The 16,475-nt window shown below is 38.4% G+C and overlaps 1 protein-coding gene across 7 annotated transcripts in view; it reads left to right on the top strand.

The window, feature by feature from the left end:
* Positions 1 to 2,029: 2,029 nt before the first annotated feature.
* The window catches only part of mcf2l2 (MCF.2 cell line derived transforming sequence-like 2), a 112,845-nt gene continuing 98,399 nt past the window's right edge, over positions 2,030 to 16,475 (top strand). The window contains exon 1 of one of the 7 annotated variants that reach the window (XM_004552944.5): positions 2,030 to 3,022. In XM_004552944.5, coding sequence (XP_004553001.1) covers positions 2,944 to 3,022 — 79 coding nt within the window. In that variant the 5' untranslated portion in view covers positions 2,030 to 2,943. Of the gene's footprint in view, positions 3,023 to 9,999; positions 10,302 to 13,171; positions 13,624 to 16,475 lie in introns of those variants that run through there. The other 6 variants (XM_004552945.6, XM_004552943.5, XM_076880642.1 and 3 more) reach the window with 6 other exon arrangements.

The following is a 16,475-nucleotide window of genomic DNA, read 5'->3' as shown; positions in this document are numbered from 1 at the left end:
ATCTTTAGCTCCACCTCAGCCTGCTGTCTTTTTGTTAGTGTCACCATCTCCCAACCATTGATTACGGAGTAGTGTTGGAGACAAAGTTAGAGAGGGAGCCAAGTTAATCAAACAAACAAAACCAAAAGAAAGAAACAAAAAAAGCAACATTTTACAACTTCAACCTAAAGCGCTCTATCTATGCAAGATAGCATGGGTGCTGTGTAGGAGTAAAGTCAGTTTCAGTCCACTTCTGTCAGTTTGGACAAGTGCAGAGACAGTGGATATCTAGGACAAAGGATGCTGAATATGGAGCTAGCAGAAAGGAGGAAACAAGGAAGAACACAGAGAAGGTTCATTGACGTAGTGTGGGAGGACATGCAGAGTTGAAGTGACAGAGAAGGATGCTAGGAGTAGGGAGAGATGGAGGCACACTGTGGCGACCCCTAAACAGTGCAGCCAAATGAAGAAGAGGCACGCCTCACAAAGATCGCTCTGTTGTACTGAAAGATTTGCTACAAGTCTTTTTAGACCCGGTATGCACAAGTATGAGTTAACAGATCGTTTAAAGAATGGTTGAACGACTGGAGAAAAAGACATAACGATCATTAATCGTTAACGTCAAGCCTTATTTCATTCGTTGGACAGTAAACGTTAAAATTTGACATCATAACGTTGGGATGCAAGAGCGGCACTTAAGAAATTTAACATCACAACAGACCGAACTGTATTCGTTATGTAGCTCGCTAATGAGAAAGTGAAGTTAGTGGTTTACTTTGAACAGCAGAGACAGCTTGACCCAGACATCACTGGTGTGTAGCCCATGTTAGCTGCGGTTAGTAAACACTTAAAGAAATATTTCCACGCCGTCTTCCTGAACATTAAATTGCATTTGGCACTGTTTTTAGCATTATAGCACAACTTATCATGGAAGCTAACGAGGCTAGGTGAGTTAGCCACTGTGCTTACTATGAGCTAATAACATTAGCCCCGTTGTTAGCTCCAAAGGGCCGCCTTGTGTCTTTTTTCATAAACATGGACCGCTTTAGAAGTCTTACCTAGTGAATGAATATCTAAAACTCCAGTAGTAGTAATAATAATTCTGGCCCCTGTCTGCTTAACTCCGTGTCCTCAACAGCGTCTGTGAGTCTTCCCGCGTTAGAGGCCGAAAACACTTCCGTCGACATCATTGTGTACCTTCCAATCATATGGTGCAGACGCCGCTCGTTTCCTTAGTCACGTCTCCTCCCACCCCTTTCTCCTTTTGGGGGAGAGGGGCTTTTTTTTTGTCTCCTTTTCATTCTATATCCTTCATAATTTCCCGTTATTTTCGTTTGGTTTGTTAATACGCAATATTTCCGCTTATATTCTAAACTGTTAAATTTTAGACAAATAAACAAATAAATAATCCGATAGTTTAGATTTAATGATTTCATCTGACAAAAACAAACACTGTGTAGTCATGTTCCTAAGAAATACAGGATTATGTGCTTTGTTTTGTTTGCCAGTTGATGGGCCATTGATCTTGGCTGTTTCTGTTGTACAGCCTGTGATTGCCTGCAGAGAGAAGATGAATGAGTAGCAAGAGCACAGATGTCTCTGGCTAATAGACAGTCCCAGGAGCATACAGGGCCATGGAGAGATGCTAGAGCCCCTTACATTGTTTGGTTCAGGCAAAATGTGGAGCTGGATTAGCAGAGTGGCTTTAGTAGCACCGAATGACTCTGTGAAGTGAAAGCGTAAATGATTTGTTTTGTTCGTGCTCTTGCGTGATGAGTCGTGTGAGTTATTTAATTTAACACGGTCTTTTTGATGGCTAAATATGTAGGGTTTTAAAAATGTTTTATGTTATTTTCCCACATATTTAACAAAAACAGAATATATATATATATATTTTATAATGTTTAATTTGATAATCATTGTGTGTTCCTGGGGCTCCACTCCTCTTACAGTCCAGCTCCAGGCACCAGGATTTCTCTCTTGGACCTATTAACCCCCACCCCACCCTCAGCCAGCTCTGTGTCTCTCCCTCCGCCCTGCAGGCAGGTGAAGCAGCCTTCTGATTCGTTTTCCCTCTGTGTGACTCAGCTTCTTTATGAGAGCAAATAGAGCATCATCAAAGCAGCAGCACCACTGATTTCCTGCCCATCAAGCTTGAGGAGTTTCCCTTTCAATGGAGTTGACTCAACTATCTCCCCTGGCTGAGGAGCATTCTGTCTTTTCCTAGGTTAGAGGTGCTGTAAATATTTACTTTTGTTCTATGAGGATTTTTCTGGTTTTCAGTTGGGGCTTGGAGCATCATGACAAGGAACGGTTGGCTCTATTCGTGTCTGGATGGCTGATCAATAATTGGATGTTTTTACTTACAAATTTTCTGAAAATGCAGTTTTATTTTTTACTATTGGCACAGTTTTCTGACTGATAGGGTGACAAACAAATTGCCTCTTTTGTTGTCTTTCCGCTTGACTTGTTCTGGCTTTTATTGTTTAATTGCTTAACAGTTACCTTGCCATTGTTTTTTACTGAACACTGACTGGCAGATTATCTTGCTCACCGTTCAATTGACTAAGCTATTTTATTTTCTATTCTATCAACCCCAACTGGGTTTTTTTTTTTTGGTACTTTATATGTGCCTTACTAGCAGCGTGGTTATTTTATACGTAGACTTACTATTTAGCTAAGTGGCTGGGAGTGGCATCAACATTATCATTATCCCCAGGCTTTGTGGCTGTCTGTGATGGTGATAAATGTGAGGAAGGACTTGGAATAAGAGTATAAATAAGAATCAACATATATGAGGGGAAGAAAGGGAGACACAAATCTCAGGGGAGAAAATTGGATTAGGGAGCAAAAGCAGGGGAGACTGTCTGGGGTGGAAGGGTGACGAGAGGAGGCGTGGCAGCAGAGAGAGAGAGTGAGACGAAGAGAGATCAAGAGAAGAGTGGATGCAACCCACACCCTGAGATGCTGTGCTGGCTGAGAGAGGACGAGATGTCGGTTCAGGAGCTGCTACAGAGGGTCGAGTGTGTCATCACTCATGTCGGTAAGTCATCGTATATCTTCTCAGTTTCCCCCCTTTGTCTGTCTGTTCATGTTTCACTCTCAGGTGGATTAATTAGAATAAGAGGAGCGGATGTTTTAAACGGTATCCTCTCATGGGAAATTCTAAGGAGAGCCCGCCTCTTGGAATATACCCTCGTTGTGGTGAAAGATCTTTATCTATAAATCTTTGACTTGTGATTAGGAAGCAGGGCAAATGAAATGGAGGCAGGGAATTTCCATCCTCTCATCAGGACCACTGAGTGAAGAGGGATGCGATGGGCAAGAAGGAACATGTGCCAAAGAGTGTAGCAGAGAAGTCATTGGGTTCAGTTGTGATTTTCAGCAGCAATCAACATTTTTTTTAAATTGATTTTTCATTTCATTCTCATTTTCACTGGCATACATTAACTGTTTCCTTTGATGCGAGTAAATATTACTGAGACCAGGATCTTATTTTCTTGTTTTAATATGAATAATGATGATACATATTCAGTCTTCCATTGATATTGTCCATTTAAGTTTCTGTCTTGTTACCTTTACTCAGTTTTTTCATTGTGCCTTTTATTTCCAGCTCTCCTCTTTGCCCTTCTCTCATAGTAATCACTTCTTTTCCATCCCGAGTTCGTCCTTTCTCTCCCCTCTGTGTGTCCTTCATTCTGCCTTCCATGTAGTTCAGTCCACTCAAACCTTTTTTTCTCCTTGCACTTTTCTCCTCATTCATCCATCATTTTTCATCCTCCTTCTCTCTAATTCCGCATCCGGGTTGTTTCTGGTGTGGAAGTAGGTTAATGTGCCACGCTGGAGACGGTTGCATTGCACAGTATTCTCCATTGCTGCACTGCCTGCACTGCACAGTAGCTAAGAGAATGATGGGTAGGGGGGCGGAGGGCAGCCTGTGAAGAGTGTTACTATGGAAACTGGCTCTGAATTAATTTACTGGAAATCATGCTCGCTCAGTATGCTGCCACCAGTGTTTGCAGCACAGATGATTCTGTAAAGGTGTTAATTTAACTGGATATTGTTATATTCTTCACCTGTTTTTAAAAGATTACTTGTTATACCCATTATATAATTGAGAAACTATTGATATTGGTCTCATGCTAACCTGAGTGTAACTTAATTTTAAGTCTGCACTCTGAAGTTAATTGATTTACAGTAGTGTGACTTGTTTCAGTCCAAAAAGAATGACACGAAACTACAATATGACTCTGTGAACTGATTTATGTCTGCACATCATTAATACACAGACCCAACCATCAATGATCTTTCTATGCAGCTAATTTGTCATTAATAAAATTTGTTCATTATTATTATTTTTTGTTACTTCAGGCCTTTCAGTTCGGTCTTAAAGTTATACATTACTAAAATTTCATAACAAATATTGGATGTCCAGTTAAAGGCCTCTCTCTGTGATTGATGATTACAATTAACCTTAACCCCACTTTTTAGAGGCAAATAAAAGGAATATATATTTTTTTCAAAACAACAAAAACTGCATAGATTCACTCCAAGTACTCCAGTTTTCTCCGATGTGTGTTAGGTTAATCAGTGATTCTAAATTGACAAAAGTGTGAATGTGAGTGTGAATAATTGCCTGTCTATCCGTGTTAGCTTTGCGATGGATGACCAGTATCAGTGTGTGTCCAGTGAAAGCTCAGATGGGCTCCAGTCAAAGGCTGCAGTTTAACAGTCAGTTTACTTAAGAAGGTTCCTAATTGAGTGACGTGAAGCTGGAAGCATCTGTGTGAGAACGATAATAAGAGCTGGATGAATTCTCTAATTAAGTAAATGTGCTGCATTGCTTCATGTATGGTCCCCTTTAGCACTGGACCATCCTTTATGAAAGGTGAGAAAATATTGCTCTCCCACAATTCAAATATGCATTAACAGCTCATGAAAACAAACTTTTAACATTACACTCAAGCTACACAGATTATCATGCAAATTACTGCAGTTTTTTTCTTTTTCATACTGCAACTGCCTAATATGCATTTATACTTCTTTCAATAATTTGTTTAACTGACAACTAAATGAGCATTGTGCTACTTAACAAAATTACTTGGGAGATGCTGAAGCTTTAATAAAGGCAAGACTTAAAGTGAATCACCTCTTCAGCGGGAAGGGAAAGTATGAGTCGATTGCTGAATGAGGCAATTTTTCCTAATACAGCTTTTCACTGTTACGACTGGTAGGCTGCTATATTCCAGTGTTGCATAAAAAGCATGTTATCTAAGATGCACCTTTTTGGAATTCATCTACAGGACTCTGTAGTTTCACCACAGCAGGCCCATGTTAATAAATGCAGTTGAATTTCCTGAGCACTGGATTTCAAAGTTACTATGAAATCGCCATCATTCTATGACTTTATAATATTTCTCACCAGGGTAAAGTGAAAGTGATTACCAAAAAATATTGGTGGTCATTTTTTTCACTATTCCTTTATGAGTATAAACAAAACAAACTATAAGGGCTTTTGGTGATGTAATTCCACCTCTGCTTATTGTTATTAAAGGAATGACAGACACTCTCTCTAATTTTCTGTACAGTCATTTTGAAGAGAGCTTGTTGGCTTTTCACCTTTGATATTGTGCAGGCAGCAGGAGGAGGAGAAGCCTCAAATGGCAGAATGTAATTGATCAAAGATGGAATCAATTTTCCTTGGTGTGTGTTAGATCAGTAGAGACAGATCATGAGAATGTACTGTACCAATGTTATAAGATGATACTGTTTGACATGAATTGGGTTTCAGAGCATGCAGAAACAGAGGAAGAGCCAAACAGTTTCAGGCAACACTTTCAAACCTTATCTGAACTGGTGATGTCATTATGAGCACATATAGGAGGTGACTAATGTTATGTTAGTCACGTTGCATATTAGCTTGCAGGAGAACCCAGGGATAGTTGTAACGTGGGTCAGTTGTAGCACTTCCAATTTCTCCAATCAGAGCTAAGTGTCAAATGATGTGATTCATCCTGTACATGCCCAATTCATTTCTTCTATCACATGTGAAAAATTAGCACATTTTGGCAAACACAGACAGTTTAAGAAGAAAAAAATTAATTTGTATGCAAAAAAGTATGTTTTTTTATTTCAACTTTATGTTAATTTCTAATAGCATTATCTGCTTTGCAGTTAAACTCATCAAACTTAAATTATATTATTTGTATGTCTATGGGGATATATTCTGTGTAGGTCTTTAGTGCTAATGTTTTAGCCGTTGGCTGTAATGTTAGCTAGTTCATGGCTATAGGAGTCTGGGTCAGTTGTAACAGCAACAGTCTGGGTTAGTTGTAACAATAATGCAGATGTTACAACTTACCACACTATTACTTTAACTTATATTAAACAAGTTGGGACAATGACACCAGCAGAGAAAGGTTCACTGGTCACCTTTGTATATGCGGTTAATGCCATTGGCAACACAGTTCCTCCAATGTTTGTGTTCCCACGTTATGCAGACCACTTTGTCAGAGATGGGCCAGTAGGAAATACTGGTAGTGGAAATAAATCAGGATGGGTGCAAGAAACAGATTTCCTCATCTTTCTGAAGCACTTTGCAAACCACACCAAGGTAAGCCATGAAAAAAGTAATTCTTCTCATGGATGTTCAAAAGCTAGATTTCTGCATTCTGTCACACACACACACACACACACACAGCTACATAAATAGTTCTAAGTGCATTCAGGTGTTGAATAAAAAAGATTACATGTTAAGATTTTGTCAGTTTTTTCACCCATGGATATGTTACAACTAATCCAGGCTATGGGGTCAATTGTAACGTTTCACTCTTTGTGTCTGAGACCACACCATGCAATGAGTAATTGTGCTGCAGAGAAAATAGCTGTACTATTTAATAGCAGATATATGTAAATACTTTGCATTACATTTTGAATCCACTACCTTAAAAGAGCTCCAAGCTACAGACAGAAATGTCAAACGTTATGTTACAACTATCCCCTGTTTCCCCTACACAATTCCCAGTTGTTTTAATTATGAGTTATCTTGCCAACAAAATGCCGACCTGTTATGGATCTGTGATTCCTCTTCTCGGTTGAAGTCTTTTCTACATAACTGAGAAAATGTAAATCTTATTGGATGACTGTTGTACACAGCTATCTGTCACATGTCAAATAAATAAATTAAAAACATTTATATAATTGGAAAGGATTAAATAGAGTTAGGTGAAGTCATTTGGGTATACCTCCTGGTCTACCTCCAGGTGTTTTGGGCTTGATTGAACTTGAAGAGACTATGGAGCAGACCCAGGACATGCTGAAGAGATTATGTCTTCTGAGTAGCTTCTTAATGCCTCGCTTTGCCCCCTTAAAAAAGCTAGGTGGTCTGTAGTGTGTGTATGAAAATCGCTATATATCATTTATGATATTGTATTGAGTTTATGGTGCTAGGTTAGATGCTTATCCTTACAGCTTGGAACTCAAATCATAATGTGGTCATATATGTCGTTTGGTATAAGATACAACAGGGCAGAATTAGCAGTATTGTTGCCTGGCCTTTTGCTTGCTGCATTGTATCTTTCTGGAGATTCATCTAACATTACACTACCAGTTTTCTGTATTTGACAGCGTTCACATCTTACATGTCTTCAGAGGTCCGCTACTGAAATCTCAACTGCAGCCTATTGATAGCAGCTCAGGATTTGTAATATTATTCAGAGGCCTCCTGCCTGAAACCCCTGTCACCCACCCAAGCTTCCAAACAGCGCCAACCTTTGTAGTGATGACGTTAGCACTGTATTCTCTCTGCTTCCTCTTCCTGTATATGATACAGGAGTGGAGGTGGGGAGGGGAGGCACACCATATCCTTTGGAAAGTGTCTTTCTTTCTGTCTGCTGGACAGAGGCCAGCTGAACGGTCCTGCTCACAACAATAGAGCTGAACAATAGCACAGGAGAACTTTCACAGTTTGGCCTAATTTTTTTACAGAACAATTTTTAAGAGGATAAATGCTGAGCAGGTCAAATGAGCCAAGGTCAAGTGGTCTGGTCACAGTTTCAGTGTTGACTACAGGGCAAACTCGTTGATACAACTACTGTTTTCCTTTTAGTTTTTCATTTTGAAAACTTCAGTTGGCTGGCAAGATACTTGATAAATTTTGAAAGGTATTCCTGTAATCACAGTGTTCCTTGGAAACGCTCATCAGGACATGTGAATCATTTCATAGTTTCACTTTTAGTTTTTTGCAGTTTATCAGGAACGCTAACTGTTTTGCTTTCCTTGAAAGTTCTGAAATGATTTCACCAATAACTTAACTGGTAAACACACCGAGTGAAAGCTTGTTTTTTATGCTAACAATAAAGTGCTAAAGAGAACAGAAAACAACATCTGTTCCTTTTCGATCTGGGACTGGTGGGAATGCCATGTTCATCAATTATTCAGATTGCTCTAGTGCCTGGTCTGAAACGTCAGTACTCAGTAATGTGTGGAAATGTCCGTCTTGTGCATCCTGGACTGTCACTTTAAGATAGTTTGCTTGCGTCATTTCAAGTCTATGGTGATTTTCTGGTTCCAGTAGGAGAAGGTCATTGTCAGTGAGCTAGCCAAGGCCTGCAGTGACATAATCCATGATGTCAGCGGTTAGAACAGTAGTTGACCAAAAATAGACTTTTTTTTTAATGGACCAGCAGAATAAAAGCTCTATTCTTTTTGTTGAAATAGTTTTGAAAAATGCAATTCCTACAGGCTGCTCTAACTGATATACATGCACCTCATGTAACCCTAGCTAACACTTTCAAACACGAGTGGAGAAAGATTCAGGCTGATGCGTGAACTGTCTGAATGGAAATACTGTATAAGGCTAGACTGTAACACCAGAAGTTTCTGAGAAAAGTCATTTTAAGAGTAACTTGTGTGAACTAGATGCTAAATAACACAGTAAGTAAGAAACTTGGTTACATTTTAGTAAAAAAATATTTCTCCTCCACAAACTGTCCAGTCACACAACACAAAAAGAACCAAGACAACTGATTTACAATACCCCAGAACTTTTTTGTCGCATGTCCTGTAATGAAGAGTCCTGTAGTCGTGTGGAAAGGACAAACATTTCTGAGAAGCTGAGGTCACTGACAGATATTGGCTGTTGCTGATGACTGTAGTTGTCTTGGTCGCAGCTGATTAGCACTCAGTGGTTTTTCTCATCTTCATGTGTGAAAAGAGAATTAAAGGAAAGGAATTAAACAGGTACAATTTAGTACGATAAAACCTCAAATACAAGTAATGTGTCACGCCAAATTGCAGTAATGCATCCTCCTCAGTCACCTTAAATATTATATTTTCATGTATTTTTATATGGAATGAAAAGTTTTAACAGTCAGAAAATATCAACATTTAACCTAAAAGAAAAAGTCTGATAAACTGCCAAAACTATTGTCTGCAAGGAATATTTATTATATATCACATACATTCTGTAACACACTTATTAGACTATTTGGACACACGCGCCACAGCCTTGACCCACTTTTTGGACACAACCCAACATATGTGCATGTAAATATTCGCCATCTTACTATTTTATATCTTCTTAACATTTTTTAACTAAGAAATTAAAAGTATCCGAGAAGAGGTGGAGGGAAAACACTTATTGATGGATAACCAACATCATACAGTTTTTTCTCTTCTGAATAATGTAGTCGATGCAACTATATGCATCTTTGACTCTGAGTGTGACCAAAACCTGTCTAATTGTGCTGTTTTACATACATGATCAGTTCAAAGTCTAAAGCTTTGTCTATAGATAGGGCGTGGCAGCCATCTCACACGCATCCATAACTAGTGAAGAAACAATGTGGAGAAGCCTTATAAATCATTTGAGAGGAGGGGGCATAAAAGAAGCAGGACGGGGGGAAAGGAAAGCTGGGAGTAAACATGGAAGGATGCAGAGGAGAAGGGAAGTCCCCGCTGCCTGATGAGAGTATTGTTGAGGATATTTGCGTAAACTGTGGTAAGAACTGAGCAGCTAAGCCGGTCACAAGGCTGCCAGGAGAGGCTCAACCCCCCTCTTTGACGAAAACACGAACATCAGCACACACATATCCATACCTCTCTGCCGTTTCTTGCTATTCTTACACACAAAATGACAAGGACTGGGCCTGAAGTACTGAGGAAAACCAGACAGCCCTGAGGAGTGGACTGTAGTATCACCAGATCTTTGTATGTGTGTGTTGCTGTGGACATTGGACTGGATGTTGGTTTAGCGGTGTGGCTCAGCCCCTCCTGTACACTGTGTCACAGAAAGATCAGCAGCAACATGGGATCAGTAATATGTAAGTGACTGTCATATCGACTGTAGTGACTGTGTTATAGGTGTGTGTGCTATATAGCTTTGACTTAATCCGTACTCAGTAAAAAAGAGCTTTAAAGGGTCAAAGCCTATAATAATGCTGCTTCCTTAGTACCACCTTGTCAATGGTAGTGATGGGGATACACACGAGTCTGTAGTGGTTTGTCAGGAGTGGGAGTGAAATGGACCTGCAGCTTATTAATACAGTTTTGTGTGGTAAAGTGTTAGTCTATCCCATGTGTTTGATCTTGTGAAATATAAAATACAAGCAGGTAAGCTACATTATTGTACATGCTAACATTTTCATACATGGTGGCGGCACGAACACAGTTTAACAAAGTGCAGATTTCTCAGTTTTTGCTTATTGTGACATGATAATAATAACACATGAGAAACTAATGTAAAACACTGATTGTGAGACTGCATAGAGATGGAAGAGGGCAAAATAACTTAAATGGGCACCTGAATAATAATAGCTTATGCAGTGGTGAGGAGTTATTGAAAGAGTCAATTTAACTATAACAGAAGGTGCAGAAGCTCTATTTGAAAAATTAGCTGAAAAATATGTTTTGATTTGATTTGATTTGATTTTATTGATTAGCATTCAAATATCTCAGTGAACAGAACAAGGATTATCTGAGGTCACTGGTGCTTCTGTGATTCTCGCTCAATCAACAGTCCTGTTATAAGCTTAAGAATTTGCTAGCAGAAGATTCCTCCTGAAGTCCAGTACCTAGAGCATCCACAAAGAAGGGCTAGATCAACTATTAAAGATGAAACAAGAAGCATGCATGGATATCACAGGCAGATACCCACAGAACGAACATAAAGTGTGCATCTTGGGCAGTAAAGGAGAGAATAAAGGGAACAGCAAGCCTCTCCAGGGGAATTAAAGGAGCTGGCTGACATCAAGAGAACCAACATCAATTTTTCAAAAAGGCCAACAGAGATACTCGACTCATAACTGCACATGAAAAAGGTATTAAGGTTAAGGTCCTGTAGAACTTCAGTTTTTAGACTGAAAAGAAAGCGTTCCAGATACAGCTGACTGACAAAGGACAGCAGAGACCAGTTATGACAGTCAGAGGAAAGGGTAACCTTAGTGAAAGCTAAAATCCTCACAGGCAGGTGTGACAGGCTCTGTCATTTGTAATTTAAATTTGACCATTGGACCTTAAAATACAAGATGAAATTCAAATTATTTGAGATGCAAATTTATCATGTAATCTAAATACGCATCAAAAGCATTGCGGTTTTGCAAAAGAATTTGTCCTCAAAAACACACTACAAAAAAAAAGAAATGCAGTTCACATCCAGCAATGATGTGCTGGTCCTGGTGTTTCTACACAAGAAAAGGAAGAAACAGAGATTCTGGGTTCATCCAGTTCTCAACAGAAGGCAACAGCAGGGAGAATCTAATGGTTTAATCCAAGAGTTGAAGTTGAATCACAGCTGCTTTCATGCATTTGCAGGATGTTAGTCGGGCAGTTTGATTGCTTGTTGGCAGAGTTGGGATCACATCTGAGGAGACAGAGAAATTATTTTACAGATAGATCGGGAGCAGCGTCGAGCTGTATGTGTGAGATAAAACAATCTTATTTTACAATTTGCATATTTGATTGCATCACCACTAGATAATGCTCCAGCTGGTTAAATCTGTTTATTTGCATGTGAAAAATCTGAAAAACTGAGCTGAGAAATGATTTCATTTCAATCATTTCATTTGGTAATGAAGTGAGATAAGGTATTTTGAATGTCTCTCATTATTATGAATTCTCAAACAAAACAAACAAACAAACAAACAAACAAACAAACAAACAAACAAACAAACAAACAAACAAAAATGCCAACATTTAAAAAAGGTCTGTTTTTCTTTGATTCTGTACTCACAAACTAATTTCAGGTAATTCACTTGCCAGAAATAAAGCACCATACAGCAAACCTTTAAATGAGATGCTTATGGGATTTTAGCCACCTCCAAAAAAACTTCTTTTATTTTATTTAGTGCCTTGAAAAGTTACATGAGCTGATTTTTATCTGGGTAAAAACTATAAAAGATTAAGTACAGTGTGTACCTGAATAGAGTTCACTGCTGTAATCCACTTCTACGATAGCTTAAAATAAGACTTCAGTGGGTAGAGCTTTTTTCACCATATAAATAAGCTGTTTTCTCACATGCATTTCAGTTCAGAACTATTTTAGACATTTCAAGGCAGTGCTCTAAGTGTCAGAATAAGTCCTTTCAGGCATTACATGGTTTTTACTAAAATTCTGTATAATGTCAGACGGAGCCTACGCAAGAATAGATCAGGTCATTCTGAGCTAGAGAATGTCTACACTCTTCCTGGTGCCATCCCTTGCCTATACCAAGCAGCATATTTCCAGTAGAGAATACATGTGCAGATAATCCCCAGCTGTGTGTTGCATGTGAAAAAAGACTATTTTTGACAATGTCTCAAAATGATTCTCTTGACTTTATCATAGGTTGGTGATTGTGTTTAAAAGGTTTGCAGTATTGTCACATTACAGCAAGAGCACAGGTGTGACCGAAAATATTACACCTACATGTCATGTGGGTAAGCAGCCAGGATGCTGATGTTTTGCATACTGGCTCACTGGAAACAATACTGTATTTCTCCACAGTATCCTTTTTTATTTGTATTTTTGTTGTTAATTATTTCACAAAATTACACAAAATCTCTCAAAATTAGGAGAGAAGTGTACAGGGTAGAAAAGAACCTCTAATAGAGTCTACATAGAGTGTAAACTCCCTCCTTCACAGCAGGTCTGTGATTGTAACAGGTGTGGGTGTATGCAAATGACCTGTAATAGGCTTTACCCTGTAGCAGAGATTATGACAGAGAGCCAGAAACAGACATAGACAGAAGTAGAGAGGTTACAGGTATCTTGTGGGCTGTACAGGGACATGCAACAAACAGGTCCAGCAGCACAGCGGCATAGAAAACAAAAAGTGTGTATTTGTGTGTGTAACAGACAGGAGAAGCATTAGACAAACATGGATCACCCCCCGCTTCTCTGACAGAGTCAGTGGGGAGGCAGGACAGGTAGATACCATAGAAAAGAATATACATGCAGTACAACCATGTAAGATTCAGTTTATTCTGACTACAAACAGAATCTTGAGGAAGGCTGTTACATCAGACCTTTGGATCTTGCTTTATAAGTTGTGGTAAATATGGACGTTTATGGATCTTATTCCACTGTACGGATCTCCATTGCTGAGATGGAATCTTACTACAGCTTCCTGGAGGTGTGTCAGGAGACTGAATCAGCCATACTAGGAAGTATGTAAATCCTCTATGCACCATTACATTCTTCTCTCAACCCTTTTAATATGTTACCTTTACACTGCTATACAATTTTGGTTCAATACAGCTTTGGAAGTGATTAGAAATTTGGGCACTATAGCACTAATAATTTAGCTTGAAAGAAGCAAAATTACTTTGACAAGCAACAATGTAAAATATGTTTTGACTGCAGCTTATAAAGTATGACTCTGTGTGTATGAGACAGCTGCGCAGAAGCAGCAGAAAACACAGAAATTCAGTTGCTGTTTGGTCCTAGTCAATAAAATCTTAATGTCTTTATTAATAACAAAAAATAATTTTACACTGTTATTGTTGCTGACTCATGTTGTAGTTGCTCATATCAATCCTGCTGTTATAGCCTGTTTATTCAATTCTAGATGATGATGAAACCTGTAAACAGATGTAAGCAACAAAATCTTCAGATCACATTGAAAGAAGTTGGAAATGAAGCTTGTTTGTTGCCGTCAGCGGTTTTAGGAACCTTCCTATAGAACAGCTAATGTTAGCATACTAGCATGTTGGTAATTAATTTCATTTATAATCTTTAGTAAGTTTGTACAAAAAAAGAGAACTGTTCTGAAAATATGGCTGTTTGGAGTGCGTAAGCTTTGCTGCAATTTCTTAATAAACTTTGTACAAATTAAAGTTCTACTAGAAGAATCGATACTTTGCTGAAGTTATTTGATCATGCTGCAGGTTATGCTCCTAAAAATGGTTCTATGTGAATTGTTGGGTTTCATATTTTCACCAGACTGTGTAGAATCCTCTATGTCTCTAATGAATGGGGCGTTCTAACCTATTCAAACGTGACAGTGTGCAGTAGTGTTCACAGTTTTAACACACAAAAAGATGTATCTAAAGAAAATTTTACTTTTCTGATGAAACAATTTGACATTGATTAAAGCAGCACCAAATGAACTTCGATTGAGGATTTTTAATTCAAATTATCATGCAAAATATATAAAAAGTGATGATTAATACAAGACACAAACAAAAAGTGAACAGAGGTGTTAAAATCCAACAAAGAGTGAGAACAACAAGTAAAACTTAAACTTTAATATGTAAATGACCATTATTGTCGTAATCCTAATAGCAATGAAAATGTACAAGTGTACAAGATAAATCCAGTACATCATTTTCAGCTAATAGGAGTTCCCTAATTGAAAAATGAATGCACACACCAAGAAAAAAGCTTTATAGTTTCGTTTAGATGAACTGTTCTGGCTGAAGAGTTCATCGTTCTGTTGTTAGAATATATGCAGGTTCTTTTTTCTCTGTCTAATATCCTTGATTATATGGCACAGAAAGAAAGAAATGAGCTCCAGTATCTATTGTTTTTTTGTTGCCATTAGTCTTCCTATGCAGATTTTTTTGGACCTTATCACAGAGATATTAAGAAACAGTTTCTGCCTTTCCAGTTTATTAGGTTTTTTTTTTTCTTTGCTTGCTGCCAAGGCAACCAATATGGGATCTTTACATTTTGAAGCTGGTCATTAAAATTGATTTTTGAATGATAGGAAGCATGTTTGTTCATGCAGAACTCTTTAACATTGGCTTTAACGTCCTACTTGTTGGTTGAAACCTGTGATTTACAGTAGCAACAGAGATGTTTCTGTGCTCCCATTACTCAACATGTGTGCTGACTGATGGACAAACATCAGAGTGCTTTGTTTTGTCAGTCGCTGTCAAGTCCAAGATCAAGACCAAGCATGCTCGTATTTATGGCAACAACAACAAAGACGGCTACATACCAAATGCATATAGAAATGCAGACGTTGCAAGATGCCCCAGTGTTCATGGTTAAAAACAGGATCAGGCTTGTGACTCATTATTAGCAGTCCACATTTTATGAGGTGATAATGATATTCATTGGGATAATGTATGTGTGTGTCAGGGAATGAGAAACAGAGAAGTGTTATCAGCGGATCTGTCACTGGACATCCTCTGATTGTTTTCTTGTGCTGACGCCTTCTTCCTGAGAACCAATAGGAAGCCCCCCCTTCACCTAGACCTTGAGGAACAACAACCCAAAAATAACACAGGCTCTGCATCATAATTGTGTATTTGTGTTTGTATATGAAAAAATCTGTTTTGTGTGCTCCCTGTATCTGAGATTGACAGAGATCAAAGAGAGATAGGAATCTGTCTTAAGAGAGTGTTTGATAAACTTCTGCATGTTTTCACATGTGATATAAAACCTTTTATTAATGGAAACAAATTCTTACATATCATATGTTTTTCATCAAAGACGTGCAGGTATATTAAAATTGGTTTGTTGCATATTCACTGTTTGGCAAACATTTTAAATTGGAAACCAATATAAAGTCTGTAATGAGCAGATCTTCACAAATTAATGCGGTTACAGCATGAACTTAAAGAAGCAGGGGCAGCCCACTACTTCCACTTAAAAACGGTAGCTGCGAGTATAATGTGGGTCTACTCCAAACACACTGAACTCATTCATGAGACCGCTGTTATCCTGCTTCATGCTGTTAATAGAGACTCTAGTCTATGTAACATTCCGAGTTCACATCACTGCTAAGAATTACACAATTTAACATCATGCAATTACCAGATAAAATCCAGGTTTCATCTTCACCTCTCTGTCTTTCCATTGTCTCGATCACCATGTGCGCATCATTTTTCTCCGCTTGTCCCTGCACAGATACTTTTTTTTGTCATTTTGCCTAGAAAACATTTAAACATCGCATCAGTAAATGAAAATTAAAGTCCTGGGGCACATAATAACAGTACAGTAAATATTCTGCTTGGCTGAAAGGAAATGTTTCACTTTGCTTATGTTTATTCTGATATATTCATTGTTGCAA

This window comes from Maylandia zebra, linkage group LG23 (genome assembly GCF_041146795.1).
Source record: "Maylandia zebra isolate NMK-2024a linkage group LG23, Mzebra_GT3a, whole genome shotgun sequence".
Lineage (NCBI taxonomy): Eukaryota > Metazoa > Chordata > Actinopteri > Cichliformes > Cichlidae > Maylandia > Maylandia zebra.
This window is presented reverse-complemented; position numbering and strand designations above follow the sequence as displayed.